The 19,891-nt window shown below is 43.4% G+C and overlaps 1 protein-coding gene and 2 pseudogenes across 2 annotated transcripts in view; all 3 read left to right on the forward strand.

Annotated features, from left to right (window-relative positions):
- Window positions 1-19,891, forward strand: part of LOC102485324 (profilin-4) — a 31,854-nt gene that overhangs the window by 504 nt on the left and 11,459 nt on the right. The window contains exons 2-5 of one of the 2 annotated variants that reach the window (XM_014583871.2): window positions 1,044-1,169; window positions 2,309-2,446; window positions 4,325-4,430; window positions 5,559-5,874. In XM_014583871.2, the coding sequence (XP_014439357.1) occupies window positions 1,053-1,169; window positions 2,309-2,446; window positions 4,325-4,430; window positions 5,559-5,587 (390 nt within the window). In that variant the 5' untranslated portion in view covers window positions 1,044-1,052 and the 3' untranslated portion in view covers window positions 5,588-5,874. Of the gene's footprint in view, window positions 1-1,043; window positions 1,170-2,308; window positions 2,447-4,324; window positions 4,431-5,558; window positions 5,875-19,891 lie in introns of those variants that run through there. The other variant, XM_006167652.2, reaches the window with a different exon arrangement.
- On the forward strand, window positions 8,068-8,816 carry LOC102502674 (40S ribosomal protein S3a pseudogene; annotated as a pseudogene).
- Window positions 11,390-17,105, forward strand: LOC102503098 (40S ribosomal protein S3a pseudogene; annotated as a pseudogene).

Below are 19,891 nucleotides of genomic sequence, written 5' to 3' on the forward strand. Positions count from 1 at the left end.
GCATTCAGGGCCAGCATGTCAGTATCTGTGTAGATGATTTGGTGGGTCCCCACTCTGGCTGGTTTGGGGGCCTTTTGTTTTAAAATCTCAGATGATTTTGACACAAACCATTGATAAAGCTAGAAAATTATGAGGCCGGGGAACCAGCAGTTAGCGTAATGGCTATGTCGCTGGACTCCCACGTAGTCCACCACGGGCTCGCGTCCTGGACCTGGTGGCTTAAAACTCACGCAGGGCGCATTTGCGTGCCTTCCCAAGATCCCGGGAGGAGAAGGGATTGTGGCGTGGCCATCCCCCCTGGGGGGTGATTTCTCGCTTTCTGTCTCTTTCTCTGTCTGTCTGGCGAGCGCACGCGCCCTATAGCAAAAAACCTTTCCAAAAAAAGATAAAGAAAATTATGAGGCTGAACTCCACTTCATAACCCACTCTGTGACCGATTTTTCTGCGATTTTGTTTACTTCTAAGTGGCCGCTAGATAATGGACCCCCATTTTCATCCTTCACTTCTTCAGAGTACATAGGCCGATATTAATACTGAAGTCTCTTAGAAACATTGTATTCACGTGCCTTTTAAAACCTGGCCAGGTGGGACCAGCAGTTAGTGTAATGGCTATGTCGCTGGACTCCCATGACGCCGGGCGCGTGTGCGTGCGTGCTCAAGATCCCGAGAGGAGAATGGAGGAGAAGGGATTGCGGCGTGACCACCCCCTGGGGGGTGATTTCTCTCTTTCTGTATGTCTCTGTCCAGCGAGCGCACAAACCCTATAACAAAAACCTCTTCAAATAATACTAATAATAAAAACCTGGCCAGGGGACCAGCAGGTGGCGTAGTGGTTAAGATGCTGGACTCCCACATAGGCGACTGACCAAGGCTGGAGTCCAGGACCCACAGCCTGAAACAGGGATTGTGGCATGGCCATCCTCCTGGGGGGAGGGGGATGATTTCTCACTCTCTCTCTGTCTCTGTCTCTCCAGTGAGCACATGCACCCTATACCAAAGGAGAAAAAACCTGGTCAGTCCGATTAACTGTAGTTTCCTTTCAGAGCTGAGACATGAGCCATTTGCAGAATTTACTGTTAGACTCCCTCCTGGGAACAAAGCACGTGGACAGTGCAGCCCTCGTCAAACTCCATGAGCGCACCCTGTGTGTAGCCACGCCGGGATTTAGTGTAAGGAGAAGAAAGGGCATGTAACGTGTAAAGATGAAAAAGAAAGAAGAAAGAGCTATAGTAAATATTGTAGTGTCTGTCTCAACCTGCCAACTCTGCAGTTGTAATGGGAAAATAGCTCTAGAAATGCATAATGAATAGGTGTGACTGTGTACTAATAAAACTTTATTGATACTGAAATGTGAATTTCGTACACTATTTTTTTATAAGGTTTTTGCCCTGGGGCACGTGTGCTTGCCGAAGAGAGACAGAGAGACGGAGTTCTCAGTTGTGGCGGCTTGGGGCGTACACACAAGGCAGCAGAGTCACTGTGAGAGGCAAAGTGAGACACACCCTCCAGGGGAGATGGCCACACTGCAGTCCCTTCTCCGGGTTTTTAGCATGTATACACATGCATGCCCAGTGTGATTTTCAAGCCATGGGCCCTGCAACTAGAACCATGGCTGGCTGGGTAGGAGTCCAGTGCCTTAACCGCCACCTACTGGCCCCTAATTTCATAACAATATTTTACTTTTCAAAAAGCATTATTCTTCTTTTGACTTCCTTTTTTTTTTCCTTTCAGATTTGCCATAGAGGACATGTGGGGGGCGGGGAGGAGAAGTCACCCCAGGGGCAGTCCTTGTGTTAGGATTTTGGCCATGTACGTGGGCACACCCCTCATGGTTTTCAAGCCGCTGGGTCTGGGACTCAGACTGTGAAGTCCGACAGGTGGACTCCAGCTGCCTTAACCTCTACAACATCTGCTGGCCCCTTCTTTTGACTTTTTCCCCCAACCATTTAAAATTGTGGAAACAGGGCTGGCCCTGTAGCCTAGTAGTTAAGGGAGCCAGATCCCCCATGGCTGACTGAGGCACCAGATGCTTGAAAAACTTCCCAGGCCCTTACACGTGTGTGTCCCAAATCCCAACAGGATGGGAAAGTGAAGAAGGGGTTTGTGGTGTGACCACACTCCCTCAGAGGGTTCTCTCTCTCTCTCTCTCTCTCTCTCTCTTCGTGTCTCTCTCTCTCAAATGTGTACATCCTCTGACAAAAAAAAAAAAAAATTGAAAAACCTTCTTAATTTGCAGGCCATGTAAAACAGACAAGGAGGTCACATTTAACTTCTGTGTCAACTCTTGGTCTAACTTTAACCTCTCCAGGTGATGCCCAGTGATGTCCGCACACTCGTGAATGGATTTGCCAAGAACCCTTTGCAAACTCGAAGAGAAGGACTGTATTTCAAGGAAAGGGATTACAAATGTGTCCGGGCAGATGACTATTCTCTTTATGCTAAGAATGTGAGTGTTCAAGATTTGAAGATAATTAGGTTTAACCTTAAGAAACTAATTTGACTTCAATTCTCTTTGCCCTTCGCAATCCTCTCTATAAAACAGGTTAAGCCCATTATTGTCCATTTCTGTACTGTCTGAAATAGTCGAGTACCAGGAAGGCAAGTGTAAAAGCACAAGATTTCAAAAAGTTCGTGGGAGCGACCAGCAGATGGCGTAATGCTGGATTCCCACATAGTTGACCACGGTTCAAGTCCTGGACCCGGTTGCTTAAAACACGCTGGGTGTGTGTGCACGTGAGCCCAAAATCCCAAGAAGAGAATGGAGGGGAGGGACTGTGGCATGGCCATCCCTCTTGGAGGTGATTTCTAGCTTTCTGTCTCTGTCTCTCTGGAGAGCTTATGTTCCCTATAGTAAAAAATCTCTCTCTTAAAATAAAACAAAAACTTGGGGCCCTGGACTCCCACATAGTCTACTGCAGTTGGGTCCTGGACCTGGCAGCTTGCTTTCTCACTTTCCCTCTCTTCTCTCTCTCTCTGTCCCTCTCTGGTCAAATTAAAATAATAATAATAATTATATAAATAAAGTTAAATGAAATAATTCTTTAAAAAGACTCATGGGAAACTGGAATTAAAGGATGAGTTTATCTTGGTGGAAAAAAAATTTCAGGCATAGTTTTTTTCACGTGTATCTTCCGTGAACTTTTTGAAGAAAACCTGGCTTTGACAAACATTCATTCCATGATCCACCAACTGAACTTTTCCTGAACTGTCTCTTTCTACTATAGTCTTTCTGATATAGAATATCAGAAAGAGGTCCCCTGCCCCTGGGCCACAAACCTGTTCTGATCTGTGGCCTGTTAGGAACTGGGTCACACCGCGGGTGAGCGGTGGACCAGGGAGCCAAGCTTCTGTATCTACAGCCATTCCCCATCCCTCTCGTTACTGCCTGAGCTCTGCTTCCGGTCAGCTCAGCAGCAGCATTAAAGTCTCACCGAAATACAAACCCTGTTGTAGACTGCGTGTGAGGGATCTAGGTTGCGTGCTCTCATAAACTATCCCTCTCACCCCTCACCCCCGCCCTATCCATAGAAAAATCGGCTTCCACAAAACCAGTCGCTGGTGCCAAAAAGGCTGGGGGCCACTGCTCTACACCCTCCCGAGAAGAGAAGGTGACATCACTTCCATGCCTAAAGCCCCTCTTGGCTTTCTGTCGCCTCTTAGGAACTTACATCCATTGGATACTTTGTGTTATGGTTATGCTCACTTCTCCGCATTATAAAGGAAATAGCTTCATTCTACAGATGAAGAAATTGAGTTTAAATAACTTGCTATAGACATGTAGCAGAAAACAATAGTGTTGAGATTCAAGCCCACAGCTCTCCACTTTTAAAATACATTACCTGAAGTTGGCAAGTGGCATGGTGTCTAAGGCGATGGACTCCCACATGGTTGACTGCTATTCAAGTCCTGGACCTGGTGCTTGCTTTCTCACTTTCCGTCTCGCTCTCTGTCTGTCTTTCTCTGGTCAAATTTTAAAAATTATAATAATAATAAAAAATAAAATTAAATAAATAATTATTTTAAAACATAAATGAAAAATAAAATGCATTACCTGTCCATTAAATCTGTGGGTTCTCATTGAGATAATAATATATTACAATCAATTGGAGGACTTTCTCCAAATATGTACATTGTTATTACAATAGTCTAAAACATTTACAGGAAAAACAACTAAACTAGTGGAAATGAATGGGAGAATCCAAAAACAAATACATGACTGTAAGAAAGTCGGGAAATGGTAAAAAACGTGGCAGTGGCAGTGGCATGCCTGCTGGTCCCTGTGGTTAGGACCCAGAGTGGGCATTATATTCTATTCTTTATCCAGGAAAACACGGGTGTGATCGTTGTAAAGACCAATCTGTATCTTCTGGTGGCAACTTACACTGAAGGCATGTGTCCTAGCATCTGTGTAGAAGCCACAGAGAAGCTGGGTAAGTTTGACTCCAAATCCTGTGTTAGTTGGGTCTTCTAACTACATGTTATGGGGATCCAACTCAGACCAGTGAGGACCAGAAAGGAGGAATCTATTGGAGGGATACCGGGTAACCACTGGAAGGGCAGCATGCAGCTGAACCACAGGGAAAGCAGATTCCAGCTACCGGAACTAGGATTCTGTCTTGTCTTGGCTTCTAAGTCAGTCAGCTTGTTCTGTCCCATCTTAGGTCTTAGTGTCTCCAAGGACCCTGAGTTGACCATCTCAAAGGGGCAGATCAGGGAACTGAGGAAACAGCAGGGCAAAAAGGCAGAGATGTCACTGTGGGCTCCTAGACTACATAAACAGACATTTTATAGGAAAAGAGATTGCCCCGAGCCAGCCTGCCACCTTCCATGTTGATATGTTTTTGTTTTATTTTGAATTGCCAGAGGGCATGTGCTCGCCAAAGAGAGAAAGGGAGAAAGCACCCTCCAGAGGGATGCAGTCATGCTGCAATTCTTACCTCCCATTTCTCCATCCAGGCAGGATGTGGGGCATACATGTGGGGCATACACAGGCCTGGTGTGTTTCCTGGGCCACCTGAACCAGTAGTTAAGCCGTGGTTGACCACATGGTATCCAGCACCATTAACCACTATACCACAGGGCGAACCGGATACTTTTTTTTTCCAATGAAGATTTAATAGCAAGGGTTGGACAGTGCTACAGCAGTAAAACATGGTGTTCTGCAAGTCCAGCCCACATGGGAGAGTTCCAGGTTTGTGTCCAGAGACCTTGCTAAGTACACGGGTATGCACGTGCCCATGATCTGGGGCCGGCCAAAGCTGGGACTGGATCATGGTTACTAGACTGTGCTGGGTGTGCTCTCTCTCTCATTCTCCCCCCCCCACCATGGAATAAATAAATTAGCTTTTTTGAATTGCCAGAGGATGCCTGGTGGTTTATTTTCTCACTTTTTTTCTCTCTCTCTCTCAGTCTCTCTCTCTGGTCAAATTAAAAAATACTAATGATGATGAATAAAATTAAATAAATTAATTATTTTAAAAAGAAGAATGGATTAATCAACCATATTGTAGTGATAATTTAATACTAAAAAGTAATAACCATAATGTATTTTCTTTCAGGAGACTATCTGAGAAAAAAAGGAAATTAAGACATCAGAGGACTATGAAAGCATTTACTATTTTAGGAGAAAATTACAGATCCTAAGGAAAAATACCTTATTTATGGTTAAAAAATACTAGGCAGAAGAGCCTTAAAAAAAAAAAAAAGAGTGAATTAAGGGAGAAAGTTTCTTTTATCAAGAGATCATCTTCTTTAATTGGAATTATTGATTAATTTGTTCTCTTTTTTTAATTCTGGAATACGACAGAACTGAAATTTCACAGGGCATATCTGCTGGGAGATTCTCCTCCATGCAGCTCTTGTACACCTGGATATCTTCTGGATATGGCAAGAATAAAAGCCTTAATCTTATTATTTTTTTTTTTTTTTTGCCAGAATGCACGTGCATTCACCAGAGTTAGGGAGGGGGGGAGGGTGAGTGAGAAATCACCCCCTAGGGAGCATAGCCACTCTGCAATCCCTTTCTTCCTTCTCCTTTCAGGATTTTGAGTACATACACACACACACACACACACACACACACACACAGCCTGCATATTTTTCAAGGTACTGGGTTTGGGACTTGAACCACAGTTGGCCAGGTAGGAGTCCAAGATCTTAATCACCATGCCACTTGCAGGCCCCCAAATCACTATTTTTCAGGCCATTTCTCAGGGTTTTGTTACAGTAAGCAACTGAAAAATGACATACTGTCTTCCTTCAGGACAAAAAGCAAGCTTGCTTACTGATTGCTATAAAAGAGGTGGCGTCTCTGAGCTCAGTGGTCCTCTCTCGTAATGCAGCGCACTGCATGTGTGACATCCATCTGGTCCGCATCACCCCTGTGGGATCTTGGGAGCAAGGGAAGCAATGCAAAGGCTATCCAACAATGAGCCACTAGTCAAGGTGTTCAACAGGACAGTCTGCACTCCGGTTACAGGTATTTGGAATTGTCGAATATCGGAGTGGGCTTCTCAAAACTCATCTCCATAGGGGCCAGAAGGTGACACAGTGGTAATGCAACACTCTTTGAAAATGACTCATACGGGAAGGTTCCAGGTTCCTGTCCAGAGATCTTCCTGAGTACACCAGGCACGCATGTGCACATGATCCTGGCTAGCTGAGGTTTGGGATGGAGTGCAGCATAGACACCCTATTAAAGGTACCTGTCTCTGTCTCTCTCACTCGTGAAAGAGAGGGCCAGCCCACAGCATGGTGGTTAAGGTGGCTGGATCCCATATATGGCTGACTGCGTGGTTTCAGGACTCAAACCACGGTCCACCATGTGGGAGTCCAGTACCTTAACCACAAACCACCTACTGGCCTCTCTAGAAAAAATTTTTAAAAGAAGTGGATAGACTTTAAAACAAATGAATCCCAAAAGATTTCTGACTGTACCTCCCCATTATGTCTTAGTCCATACAACCTCGTAAGGCAACATCATCACTGACTGCTACCTTCCCCAGAAAGGGTTCATCTGCTTTAGGTCGCTTCCTAGGAAATGATTCAGATAGTCAGGGTGGGGAGTTACATAACTTATTTTGAAAATTCAGTATTCTACCCTGACCGTTCCTGGACAATGATACATTTTTCTTTTCTATAACAGTACCCTAGGCCAGTCTGGTTGGTACATCCTTCAGGTGTCCCTGGGTAGGGAACACCTGGCTGAAAGAGGGCCTATGAGATTTGACTTCAATTCTCTGGACAGGATGGACTGACATGGTCCCGTATCATGAGGCTAATGAGCACTTGATTAAGTATACTGTTCTCCAGGTCCCTCTGCAATGCTCTACACAGGCCAAGGAGGAATATAATGAATCTCTGTATCTTGTTAAAATATCCCTCTCACATCCGACCCTTCCAGACAAAATGTCTGGGTGCAAGTAGGGCATCCTTCGAGAAAAAGCGTGGCCAGAGCTGCTGGGATGGGACACGCCGATTGCCTGACCGTGAAGGCACTGGCACCTGGGGCGGAAACACAGACCACAGGAGACTGGCAAGTGGGAGTGCTCTTTAATGATCTTTTTGTCCTCTAGAGTAAAATAAAATCTTAGATCTTTCCTACTTCTTGACATTACCAGGCAGCAAGGTGTGGGATTCTGAATTCTGAGGATGTACCATCTGGGACAAGGTGTCTTCTGCTTGTGTTTATAAAATTTTGCTATTCTCAAGTCTTGTGTAATGGGCCTCTGAGAAGCTTACTTGCAGCATCATTCTTTCTCTGAACCCAAGTGCTAAGGACCACCAATTTTTTTCTTGGTGGTCAGCCTTACCATTAGTCCATTCATTTGTTTATATGTTTATGTATATTTATTTTTGAGCAAGAGATAAAAATAAATCTAGGGGGGACCAGCAGGTGGCATGATGGTTAAGGCATTGGACACTCCCACATGGCTGACTGTGGTTCAAGTCCCAGACCTGGTGATTTGCTTCCTCCCTTTTCCTCCCTCTCTCTCTTTCTCGGTGTGTGTCTCTCTCTGGTAAAATTAAAATAAATGAATGAGCCTTTTTGGCTCTATGAGTAGCCCCATGGCATTTGGCAAGAATAAGCACCTTTCAAAAGGCAGCAAAAAGCGAGCCAAGAAGAAAGTGGTTGATCCATTTTCTAAAAAAGATTGGTATGACATGAAAGCACCAGTTATGTTCAACATAAATATTGGGGAAACACTAGTTACTGGGACTCAGGGAACCAAAATTGCAACTGATGGCCTTAAGGGCTGTGTGTTTGAAGTGAGCCTTGCAGATCTGCACAATGATGAAGTCGCATTTAGGAAATCCAGGCTAATAACTGAGGATGTTCAGGGCAAAAACTGCCTGAATAACTTCCATGGCATGGATCTCACCCATGACAAAATGTGTTCCATGGTCAAAAAATGGCAGACCATGATTGAAGCTCATGTGGGTGTCAAGACTACCAATGATTATTTGCTTAATCTCTTCTCTGTTGGGTTTACTGAAAAACACAGCAATCAGATACTGAAGACCTCTTATGCCCAGCATCAGCAGGTCCGCCAAATCCAGAAGATGATGATGGAAATCATGACCCAGGAGCTGCAGACAAAGGAAAGAAGTGGTCAGTGAACTAATTCCAGACAGCATTGGAAAAGACATAGAAAAGGCTTGTCAATCTATCTATCTTGTCCATGATGTCTTCATCAGAAAAAATGCTAAAGAAGCCCAAGTTCGAATGGGGAAAACTCATGGAGCTTCATGGTAAAGGTAGTAGCTTTGGGAAAGCTACCGGGGGTGAGATGGGCACCAGAGTTGTGCATTCTTAGGTCAAAGCTCAACTTGCAGCTACAACAAAGATCTTTAGCATTCCAAATCAGCTCCATGTGGAAAATTTTTAATAAACAACCTGTGCCCATAAAAATATGTTGGTATTACTTAAATGTCTTTTCTAAAATCTTTTCTCTTTATCCAAGCCCTTTCCTTTGCCTCTTTGCCCTTTCAGAATTATTTAACTGGGCCAGCCAGTAGCATGGTGATTAGAGCAGCTGGGTCCTACATGACTGATTGTGTGGTTTGAATCCTGGACCCAGTGACTTAAAAACAAATTGAAACAAAACAAAAACAAAACACACAAACCAAAACCAAAAACCAAAAACCCAAAAAACAAAAACAAAGAAAGAAACATGCCAGGTACATGTTTTTGCAGGCCCAGAATTCTGACAGGAGAATGGAGGAAAAAGAATTGTGGTGTAGTCATCTTCCCTGGTGTAGTCCAGGACCTGGCAGCTTGCTTTCTCACTTTCTCTCTCTCTCTCTCTGTCTTTCTCTCTTGCTGGTCAAATTGAAAAAATATAATAATAAATAAAGTTAAATAAAATAACTCAAAAAATAAAACTTTTGTTTAAAATAATAATATTAATAAATAATTATTTTAAAAATTTATTACTTTTTAAAAATTTATTACTTTTTAAAAATTTGCTACAGGGCATGTGTACTTACAATAGAAAGAGAGAGAGAGAGAGAGAGGGAGAGGAAAAAAAAAGAGAAAGCAAACCGCCAGGTCTGGGATTCGAACTGTGGTCAGTTATGTGGGAGTCTAACGCCTTAACCACCATGCCACCTGCTGGCCTCCATAATAATTCTTTTAAAAAAGAAAAGAAAAGTGACCAGCAGGTGGCATGGTGGTTAAGGTGCTGGACACTCCCACATGGCTGACCATAGTTCGAGTCTTGGACCTGGTGACTTGTTTTCTCACTTTCCTGTCTCTCTCTCTCTCTGTGTGTGTGTATCTCTCTCTGGCCAAATTAAAATGAATGAATGAATAAATCTTTAAAAAAAAAAAAAAACCTTAAAAAAAAAGAAAGAGAGAAAAGAAGAAACCCAGATAGCATACTGTCATATATCCATGGGTTCTCTTTTTCTGGAATGCCTCCCTGCTCTCTCCTGACCTTGCAAATCATTACCCATTGCTCGCACCCAACAGTCCACTTTAGTCATCCAGCCTGTCTGATGTCCCCTCCTGGGGCACAGTACCAAGCACAATGCTGGGCACAAAAGAGGGAGAGCTGGGCCAGCAGGTGGCATGGTGGTTAAGGGGGCTGGATCCCATATATGGCTGACTGCGTGGTTTCAGGACTCAAACCACGGTCCACCATGTGGGAGTCCAGTACCTTAACCACAAACCACCTACTGGCCTCTCTAGAAAAAATTTTTAAAAGAAGTGGATAGACTTTAAAACAAATGAATCCCAAAAGATTTCTGACTGTACCTCCCCATTATGTCTTAGTCCATACAACCTCGTAAGGCAACATCATCACTGACTGCTACCTTCCCCAGAAAGGGTTCATCTGCTTTAGGTCGCTTCCTAGGAAATGATTCAGATAGTCAGGGTGGGGAGTTACATAACTTATTTTGAAAATTCAGTATTCTACCCTGACCGTTCCTGGACAATGATACATTTTTCTTTTCTATAACAGTACCCTAGGCCAGTCTGGTTGGTACATCCTTCAGGTGTCCCTGGGTAGGGAACACCTGGCTGAAAGAGGGCCTATGAGATTTGACTTCAATTCTCTGGACAGGATGGACTGACATGGTCCCGTATCATGAGGCTAATGAGCACTTGATTAAGTATACTGTTCTCCAGGTCCCTCTGCAATGCTCTACACAGGCCAAGGAGGAATATAATGAATCTCTGTATCTTGTTAAAATATCCCTCTCACATCCGACCCTTCCAGACAAAATGTCTGGGTGCAAGTAGGGCATCCTTCGAGAAAAAGCGTGGCCAGAGCTGCTGGGATGGGACACGCCGATTGCCTGACCGTGAAGGCACTGGCACCTGGGGCGGAAACACAGACCACAGGAGACTGGCAAGTGGGAGTGCTCTTTAATGATCTTTTTGTCCTCTAGAGTAAAATAAAATCTTAGATCTTTCCTACTTCTTGACATTACCAGGCAGCAAGGTGTGGGATTCTGAATTCTGAGGATGTACCATCTGGGACAAGGTGTCTTCTGCTTGTGTTTATAAAATTTTGCTATTCTCAAGTCTTGTGTAATGGGCCTCTGAGAAGCTTACTTGCAGCATCATTCTTTCTCTGAACCCAAGTGCTAAGGACCACCAATTTTTTTCTTGGTGGTCAGCCTTACCATTAGTCCATTCATTTGTTTATATGTTTATGTATATTTATTTTTGAGCAAGAGATAAAAATAAATCTAGGGCGGACCAGCAGGTGGCATGATGGTTAAGGCATTGGACACTCCCACATGGCTGACTGTGGTTCAAGTCCCAGACCTGGTGATTTGCTTCCTCCCTTTTCCTCCCTCTCTCTCTTTCTCGGTGTGTGTCTCTCTCTGGTAAAATTAAAATAAATGAATGAGCCTTTTTGGCTCTATGAGTAGCCCCATGGCATTTGGCAAGAATAAGCACCTTTCAAAAGGCAGCAAAAAGCGAGCCAAGAAGAAAGTGGTTGATCCATTTTCTAAAAAAGATTGGTATGACATGAAAGCACCAGTTATGTTCAACATAAATATTGGGGAAACACTAGTTACTGGGACTCAGGGAACCAAAATTGCAACTGATGGCCTTAAGGGCTGTGTGTTTGAAGTGAGCCTTGCAGATCTGCACAATGATGAAGTCGCATTTAGGAAATCCAGGCTAATAACTGAGGATGTTCAGGGCAAAAACTGCCTGAATAACTTCCATGGCATGGATCTCACCCATGACAAAATGTGTTCCATGGTCAAAAAATGGCAGACCATGATTGAAGCTCATGTGGGTGTCAAGACTACCAATGATTATTTGCTTAATCTCTTCTCTGTTGGGTTTACTGAAAAACACAGCAATCAGATACTGAAGACCTCTTATGCCCAGCATCAGCAGGTCCGCCAAATCCAGAAGATGATGATGGAAATCATGACCCAGGAGCTGCAGACAAAGGAAAGAAGTGGTCAGTGAACTAATTCCAGACAGCATTGGAAAAGACATAGAAAAGGCTTGTCAATCTATCTATCTTGTCCATGATGTCTTCATCAGAAAAAATGCTAAAGAAGCCCAAGTTCGAATGGGGAAAACTCATGGAGCTTCATGGTAAAGGTAGTAGCTTTGGGAAAGCTACCGGGGGTGAGATGGGCACCAGAGTTGAACGACCTGATAGATATGAACCACCAGACCAAGAATGTTTGAAGTTCACACTTTTATTAGGGACAAAAAGTCCTATTTGTGAAAACAAATTAATTATTTTTTAAAGAATTATTTATTTAATTTTATTTGTTTATTCAGTCATTTTCATTTGACCAGAGAAAAACAGAGATACAGAGAGAAGGAAAGTGAGAAAGCAAGCCATCAGGTCTGGACTCAAACTGTGATTGGCCATGTGGGAGTGTCCAGCACCTTAACCACCAAGCCACCTGCTGACCCAATAAATATTTTAAATGAACAAATAAATAAATCTAGGGAGATGGTGTAATCGTTATATTGGTGGACTCCTACATGGTCAACCGCAGTTCAAGTCCCAGACCCAGTGGCTTGAAATTTACGCTAGGCATGTGTGCATGCCCAAGATCCGGAGAGGAGAATGGAGGAGAAGGGATTGGGGCATGGCCATCCCCCCAGGGGGTGATTTCTTGCTTTCTGTCTCTGTCTCTGTCTTGCCGGCAAATGCACACACTCTATAGCAAAAAGCTCAGTAAATTTCTTTTTTTTTTTTTTTTTTTGGAGAAGTTTTTGCTATAGAGCGTGTGCGCTTGCCAGACAGAGACAGAGAGACAGAAAGCAAGAAATCACCCCCCAGGGGGGATGGCCACACCGCAATCCCTTCTCCTCCATTCTCCTCTCGGAATCTTGGGCACGCACGCACATGTGCCCAGCATGAGTTTAAGCCACCGGGTCCAGGACTCGAACTGTGGTCGACTACGTGGGAGTCCAGTGACATAGCCATTATGCTAACTGCTTGTCCCTAAAATATTTTTTAAATAAACCTAAAATTCACCTATTTCATATTTATTGAATAGCCTACTGTGTGCTGGGTTGTGATGACATGTAAGTAAATAGTATGTCTTCTAGGTAGGTTCACAATCTGGTGGGGGAAGGCAAACTTGGAAGACACCATGGGGCATTCCCAGTTGTGAGACCAGCACATGCAAAAGCACAGTTGTGAAAATTCCTGTTATGTGGGAAAATGCAGTGCTGTGGTTTGAATGCCCTCCCCCACCCCCAATTCATGTGTTGAATTTTGGTTGTGATGAATAAAAAGGATAGAAACTTAACCTGGCTATGGTGTTGAAAAGTGGGACCACTGGGAGGAGATGAGAATTAGGGTCGTTAGAACAGGACCCCCATAATTGAAGCCTGGTGAGTTTATAAGAAGGAATGAGGAAAAAAAAGGGGGGGGGCAGCAGGTGGCATGGTGGTTAAGGCGCTGAACAGTCCCACATGGCTGACCATGGTTTGAATCCCAGCCCTGGCGGCTTTCTCCCTGTCTGTCTGTCTATCTATCTATCTATCTCTCTCTCTCTCTATCTATCTATCTCTCTCTCTCTCTATCTATCTATCTCTCTCTCTCTCTATCTATCTATCTCTCTCTCTCTCTATCTATCTATCTCTCTCTCTCTCTATCTATCTATCTCTCTCTCTCTCTATCTATCTATCTCTCTCTCTCTCTATCTATCTATCTCTCTCTCTCTCTATCTATCTATCTCTCTCTCTCTCTATCTATCTATCTCTCTCTCTCTCTATCTATCTATCTCTCTCTCTCTCTATCTATCTATCTCTCTCTCTCTCTATCTATCTATCTCTCTCTCTCTCTATCTATCTATCTCTCTATCTATCTATCTCTTTGTGTGTGTCTCCCTCTGGTCAAATTAAAATGAATGAACAAAATAATTCTAAAAAATAGAAATAAAAAGGAAGGAATGAGACAGCAACATAAGGACAGGGATGCCTGTCCTCCTGCCCTCCACCATGTGATGCAGTCAGAAGACCCTCGCAAGATGCAGCCCCTGGACCTTGGACCTCCAAACTGTAAGCTGGACTATACCTCTCATAAATCATGCAGCTATTAGCAATAGAATGGACTAGAACAAATGGTAAGAAATCCGATGTGGCTGGGAAGCAGCATGTACAGGAGGGTGATAAATGAAACTGGAAAGATGGATAGGGCCAAAATAGAAAAGGCTCCTTTTCTCAGGGTCATTCAAAGGATACCCAACAGTGCAGTGTGTACATCTCTTTTGTAAAACTGTCTTTATTATAAAAGAAACATGCACTCACTTTAAAAACTCGAGAGAGCTGGACCAGCAGGTGGTATGGAAGTTAAGGTGGCTGGATCCCACATGTCCAACTGTGCTATTTGAGTTCCTGATCAGATGACTTGAAAAAGTCATGTCGGGTGCATGTGCATGTACACCCCAAATCTTGAGAGGAGAATAGAGAAGGATTAGGCATGACCATCTCCTCTGGGGGAGGAGGGGTGATTTCTCACTTTGTTTTTCTCTTCTCTGTCTCTCTCCAGGGAATGCAAACACCCTATAGCAAAACTAAAACAAACAAACAAACACAAAATTGGGAAAAGAAATTACTCATAATGTCACATGAAAGGAAAACTACTATCAATGGTTTGCTGGTTTTAATCCTTTTCTTTTTATATAATTTTTAAAAAATTTTAAAGAATTTTTTTTTATCTTTATTGATTTTAATTTGACCAGAGAGGGACAGAGAGAGAGAGAGAAAAATTGGGAAAGCGAGAAACCAAGCCACCCCGGGTCCAGGAATCAAATTGCAGTTGGCCATGTGGAAGTCCAGCACCCTTAACCATCATGCCACCTGCAGGCCCCTATTATAATTATTTAAGATTTGCTATAGGACATGTGTGCTCACCAGAGAAAGAGAAAAAGCAAGCTGCCATGTCCAGGACTTGAACCCTGGTCAGCTATGGAGGAATCCCACACCTTAACCACAGTACCATCTGCTGGCCCCTCTAGTCTTTTTCAATGCACGTCCTTTATACTTTTTAGCCTAGGTCCTCAGTACATGTAGTTGACATCTCACTTAGCATGAGACCTTGACTATCATTAAAGTCCCTTTGAAAACATTTTAAACCATTGCATATCACTAATTTTAAATATAGTATTCTTTTTTTTTTTTTTTTTTTGGAGAGGTTTTTTTCGCTATAGGGCACGTGCGCTCGCCAGACAGACCGAGACATAGAGACAGAAAGCAAGAAATCCCCCCCCAGGAGGGATGGTCACGCCGCAATCCCTTCTCCTCCATTCTCCTCTCGGGATCTTGGGCATACACGCACATGCGCCTGGCGTGAGTTTGAAGCCACCAGGTCCAGGACGCGAACCACGGTCGACTACATGGGAGTGCAGCGACATAGCCATTACACTAACTGCTGGTTCCCAACTACCATTCAGTTTTGACACTCACTACCTGGAGTTAGCACAGACTACACAGGTGAAGGAACTCAGTTCCCACAAGATTGCCCCACTTCAGGTGCCAAACACAGGTCCCAGATCCCCAGGCCACCTGCACTTCTGTCTCATTTGGCTACAAATCTGGGAGGTCCCACAGTAGGTGGGTTTGTTAACTTGCTGGAATAACGGCCAGAAATGAGGAAAGTGCAATAATTATGGTTATAATTTTCTTATAAGAGATACAGTTCAGGAAGTGGAAGAGATACATTGGGTAGGGTATTGGGGAGTAGGGTTGGAGGCAGGGGCACAGAGCTTCTCTGCCATATCCGGACTGTGACCTCGCCAGCACGTGAACATACTCACCAACATGGACACCTTCCAATCCTTGTCGTTCTGGGTTCTATAAGGAGTTTTATTGCAGGCATAATTGATTAAATCATTAGCTATGGAATGAAACTCAATTTTTACTTCCTCTCTCCTTCCCAGAGGTCAGGAGGAGGCTGAAAGTTCCAACCCTCTAATCACAGATTTTGTTCTCTGATGGCCAGCCCCAAACCTGAAGCTATCTCAAAATCCTCCCCCAAATGAGTCATCTCATTAACATGAATGACAAAAGACAGACCTACCACTCCGAAAAGTTCAAGTTTTAGGAGTCACGTGCTCGGAATTAAGAATACAGATAAAACTTTGTTGGTTTTTGTGTTTTGTTTTGTTTTTAGTTTGCTATAGGGTGTGCGAACTCCTGGAGACAGAGAGAAAGAGGTAAAGTGAGAAATTACTCCCCAGGACAGATAGCCACGGTGTGATCCTTTCTCCATTCTCCACTTGGAATTTTGGGCATGCACGCACACACGCCCAGTGTGGTTTTCTTTTCTTTTCTTTTCTTTTTAAGAATTATTTTATTTAACTTTATTTATTATTGTTATTTTCCAGTTCAATCAGAGAGAGACAGAGAGGGAAAGCAAGAAAGCAAGCTGCCAGGTCCAGGATTTGAACCGCAGTTGGCCATGTGGGAGTCCAGTGCCTTTAACCACCATGCCACCTGCTGGTCCTCCACCACTGTGTTTTTCAGGCTGTTGGGTTCAGGACTCGAACTGAGCAGCCAGCTATATAGAATCCAGTGCTTTTACTACCACGCCATCTGCTGACCCTCAAATGTATTTTTACTATCCCACATCTGGTCTCAGTGTCAAGGTTGTACCTGATGTGGTGGACACATCTTGCTATTTCGGCAGGATTCATTGTTAAACATTCAGCTCATCTTGATCAATTCCATCTTTTCCTGAGTCCTAGCATTATTTGATTTTCCACACAAATCTGTCTATGGATTTGGGGTCCAGTCCTCATGTTAACGATTCTTCTAAGTTAGCCTGTTGATCTCTGGATTTTTTAGCTCAATTATGTGAACTGTATACCCACTCTCCACAGGCTGACAGTCAAAGGGTCTGACCCCAAATTATGGTGATTCTCGAAAGTACTGAAGACCATTGTGAAACCTCTTGCTAACTCACTGGCTGGCCAGTTAGTCTTTCCCAAACACATGCCCACTGTTCTGCTGGGCGCTTAGGGGGAATCTTTTTCATAAACCTCTTCAAGGCAAGTACCTTACTGTCTTGAACCCTTCGATGTATGACATTCCAGTTGCTTCCTACGACGCTCATTACAGATTTCCAACTGAGTTCAGCTACTTAGACCCACTGAAGTAAGCCTGTGGTGTTAGCTACATGGACGCATGGAGGTGCCCAGGGAGCAGGTGATCTTCTGAAACAGGGATCTCCAAACTAGGGAAGTGCATCCTCATAGTTCACAAAGACTTTGGAAGGGAGGCCAACAGATGACGTAATGGTTTCATCGCTGGACTCCCACATAGTCCACCGTGGTTTGAATCTGGACCCTGCAGATTAAACTCATGCTAGATGTGTGTGTGTGTGTGTGCCCAAGATCCCGAGAGGAGAATGGAGAAAAAGGGACTGTGGTGTGGCCATCCTCCCTGGGGACAGTGATTTCTCACTTTCTGTCTCCCTGTCTCTCTGGCAAACATATGCACCCTATAGCAAAAATCTCTTTAAAGAAAAAGGTTTCTAATTTTTCAATTCATGTAATCAGGTTACTATGCGCCTTGTGACAATCACCTTGCTTCTGAATTTTAAAAAATATAGATGGATAAGTCATGGGGCCTTCTTTTCTTAGATAAATTATGATACAAAGATTTTCACTGGTGTTTTTTGTTTGTTTGTTTGTTTTGCTTTATGTTCATGGAACTCTCCTTTGCTTATGATGCATTTTAAACACCAATGTCTGTAAGTGGAAAATAACACATATAAACACTGTAATTACTGTTCATTTGCTAAGTCTTCAGAAAACTTTGTTGGTGTAATTCCAGAAACTGAAAACCTAATGACCTTATGACGGCAACAAATACTTTACAGGCTGGGCAGTTTCCAAGTCTTTGCTTCCAACGAAATTGAAGGAAGACCTAGTTGCGTTGTCAGAGAATAGATCACTGAAAATGATATGGTTTTTATCATACAAATCAGAGGTATTCAAAGAATCGGCTGGCACTCTTCTAGTGAAATTTCTTTCCCACTTAATTTATGCAAACTAGGTTACTCTGAGCTTTTCTATAAAAATGAAAAATAAAAACCAGCCTGGTGTCAAAGTCAATGGCAAACTGAACTGTAATACTGGAAGTCACATGGCTGACCATGGCAGGTTCAGGTCTCCAGGTTGGCCTGAAAACACACCCAGGCACAAAAGCATGAGTTCAAGATCCCAAAGAGCTGGAGGGCTGGGGAAAGAGATCTCAGCATGATATTCTCTCTCTAGCCCTAGTGTGCAGCATGTGTTCTCTATCATGAATAAAAATAAACTTTAAAAATTAAAAATAGAGTTGCAGAAGATGCAGGCATGGGTGGTGAGGAACCTTGGCTAGCCTGCTCCGGCTCCTGACTCACCGCTGTTCACTCTTGCCGAGGAACAAGTTGGTCAGGAAGCCACGCCGCAGCCATGGCTTTTAAAGATACTAGAAAAGCACCTGTGGAACCAGAGGTGGCTATTCACCAAACAAGAATTACTTTACCAGCTGCAATGTAAAGTCCCTGGAGAAGGTGTGTGCTGACTAATCAGAGGTACAAAGGAAAAGAATCTCAAGGTGAAAGGACCAGTTCGGATACTTACCAAGACTTTGAGAATCACTACAAGAAAAACACCTTGTGGGAAGGTTCTAAGACTTGGGATTGCTTCCGGATGAGAATCCACAAATGACTCATTGGTTTGCATGGTCTTTCTGAGATTGTTAAACAGATTGCTTCCATCAAGAGTAATGAACCAGGAGTTGAGGCTGAAGTCATCACTGTAGATGTCTGAGTCAACTACTTTAATAAATTATCATCAGTTTAAAAAAATTTTTCAAAAAGATGGCTCAGGGCCACCAGGTGGCATTGTGGCTAAAAAGCTGGACTCCAACGTGGTTGATCGCAGTTCAGGTCATGGACCCAGCAGGTTTGAAACTCACACTGCGTGCGTGTGCGTGCATACCCAAAATTCCAAGAGGAGAATGGAGGAGAAGGGATTGTGGTGTGGCCATATCCCCTGAAAAGGGGGGGGGGGGGATTTCTCACTTTCTGTCTCTCTAGCAAGTAAATATGCCCCATAGCAAAAATCTCTCAAAAAAAAGATGGCTCAGCCTCTGTGGCATAGCCATTTTCTAACACTGGGCCTGCTCATGCATGCCCAGTATCATGGCAGGCTGCAGGACTGGAGGAAGGGGCTCTCAATGTGACCGAGCTGCATGAAGGATGCCTCCTCCCCAACTCCATGCATGCACATACCCTGTCATGAATTTTTTTTATTTTTAAAGAATAATTTAATTTAATTTAATTTGACCAGAGAGGGACAGAGTGCCAGAGAGCAAGAGAATGGAAAGTGAGAAAGCAAGTCACCAGGTCCAGGACTCGAACCATGGTCAGCCATGTGGGAGTACAGAGCCCTTAACCACCATACCATCTACTGGCCCCAAATTTTAAAATTTTTAAAATAGAATTAATGTTAAACCTAGTCTCATCTTAGCAGTAATATTTTTTAGATAAATAATATTTATCTACAGATATTATTTGGAAACTTCAGCCTCGCCAATGATCATTTGGCTACAAACTGGGGGCAGTCCCAAGTTGTTATGTTTAATAATTATCAACACTTACAATAATACATGTTGTTTTGGTCCATTGTGGGTTAATAATATTGTAATCCTAAATAAATCCAGAAGAATTAACACTTAGAACCCTGTGTTCACAGGAAATATTAGGTTGTCAGGAAATCATGACATATTTTTCTTCATTTTTCTATGCAATAATGCATCATCACTTTCATGATCATGTGGCTACAAAATGATGATCATTACTTTTTTATGCATACTTTTTTTAGAGGTTTTTGCCATAGGGTGTGTGCACTCGCCAGAGAGACAGAGACAGTGAAAGGGATGGCTACACGTCAG

The sequence above is a fragment of the Tupaia chinensis genome, unplaced genomic scaffold (assembly GCF_000334495.1).
Source record: "Tupaia chinensis unplaced genomic scaffold, TupChi_1.0 Scaffold144952_1, whole genome shotgun sequence".
In the NCBI taxonomy this organism is placed as follows: Eukaryota; Metazoa; Chordata; class Mammalia; order Scandentia; family Tupaiidae; genus Tupaia; species Tupaia belangeri.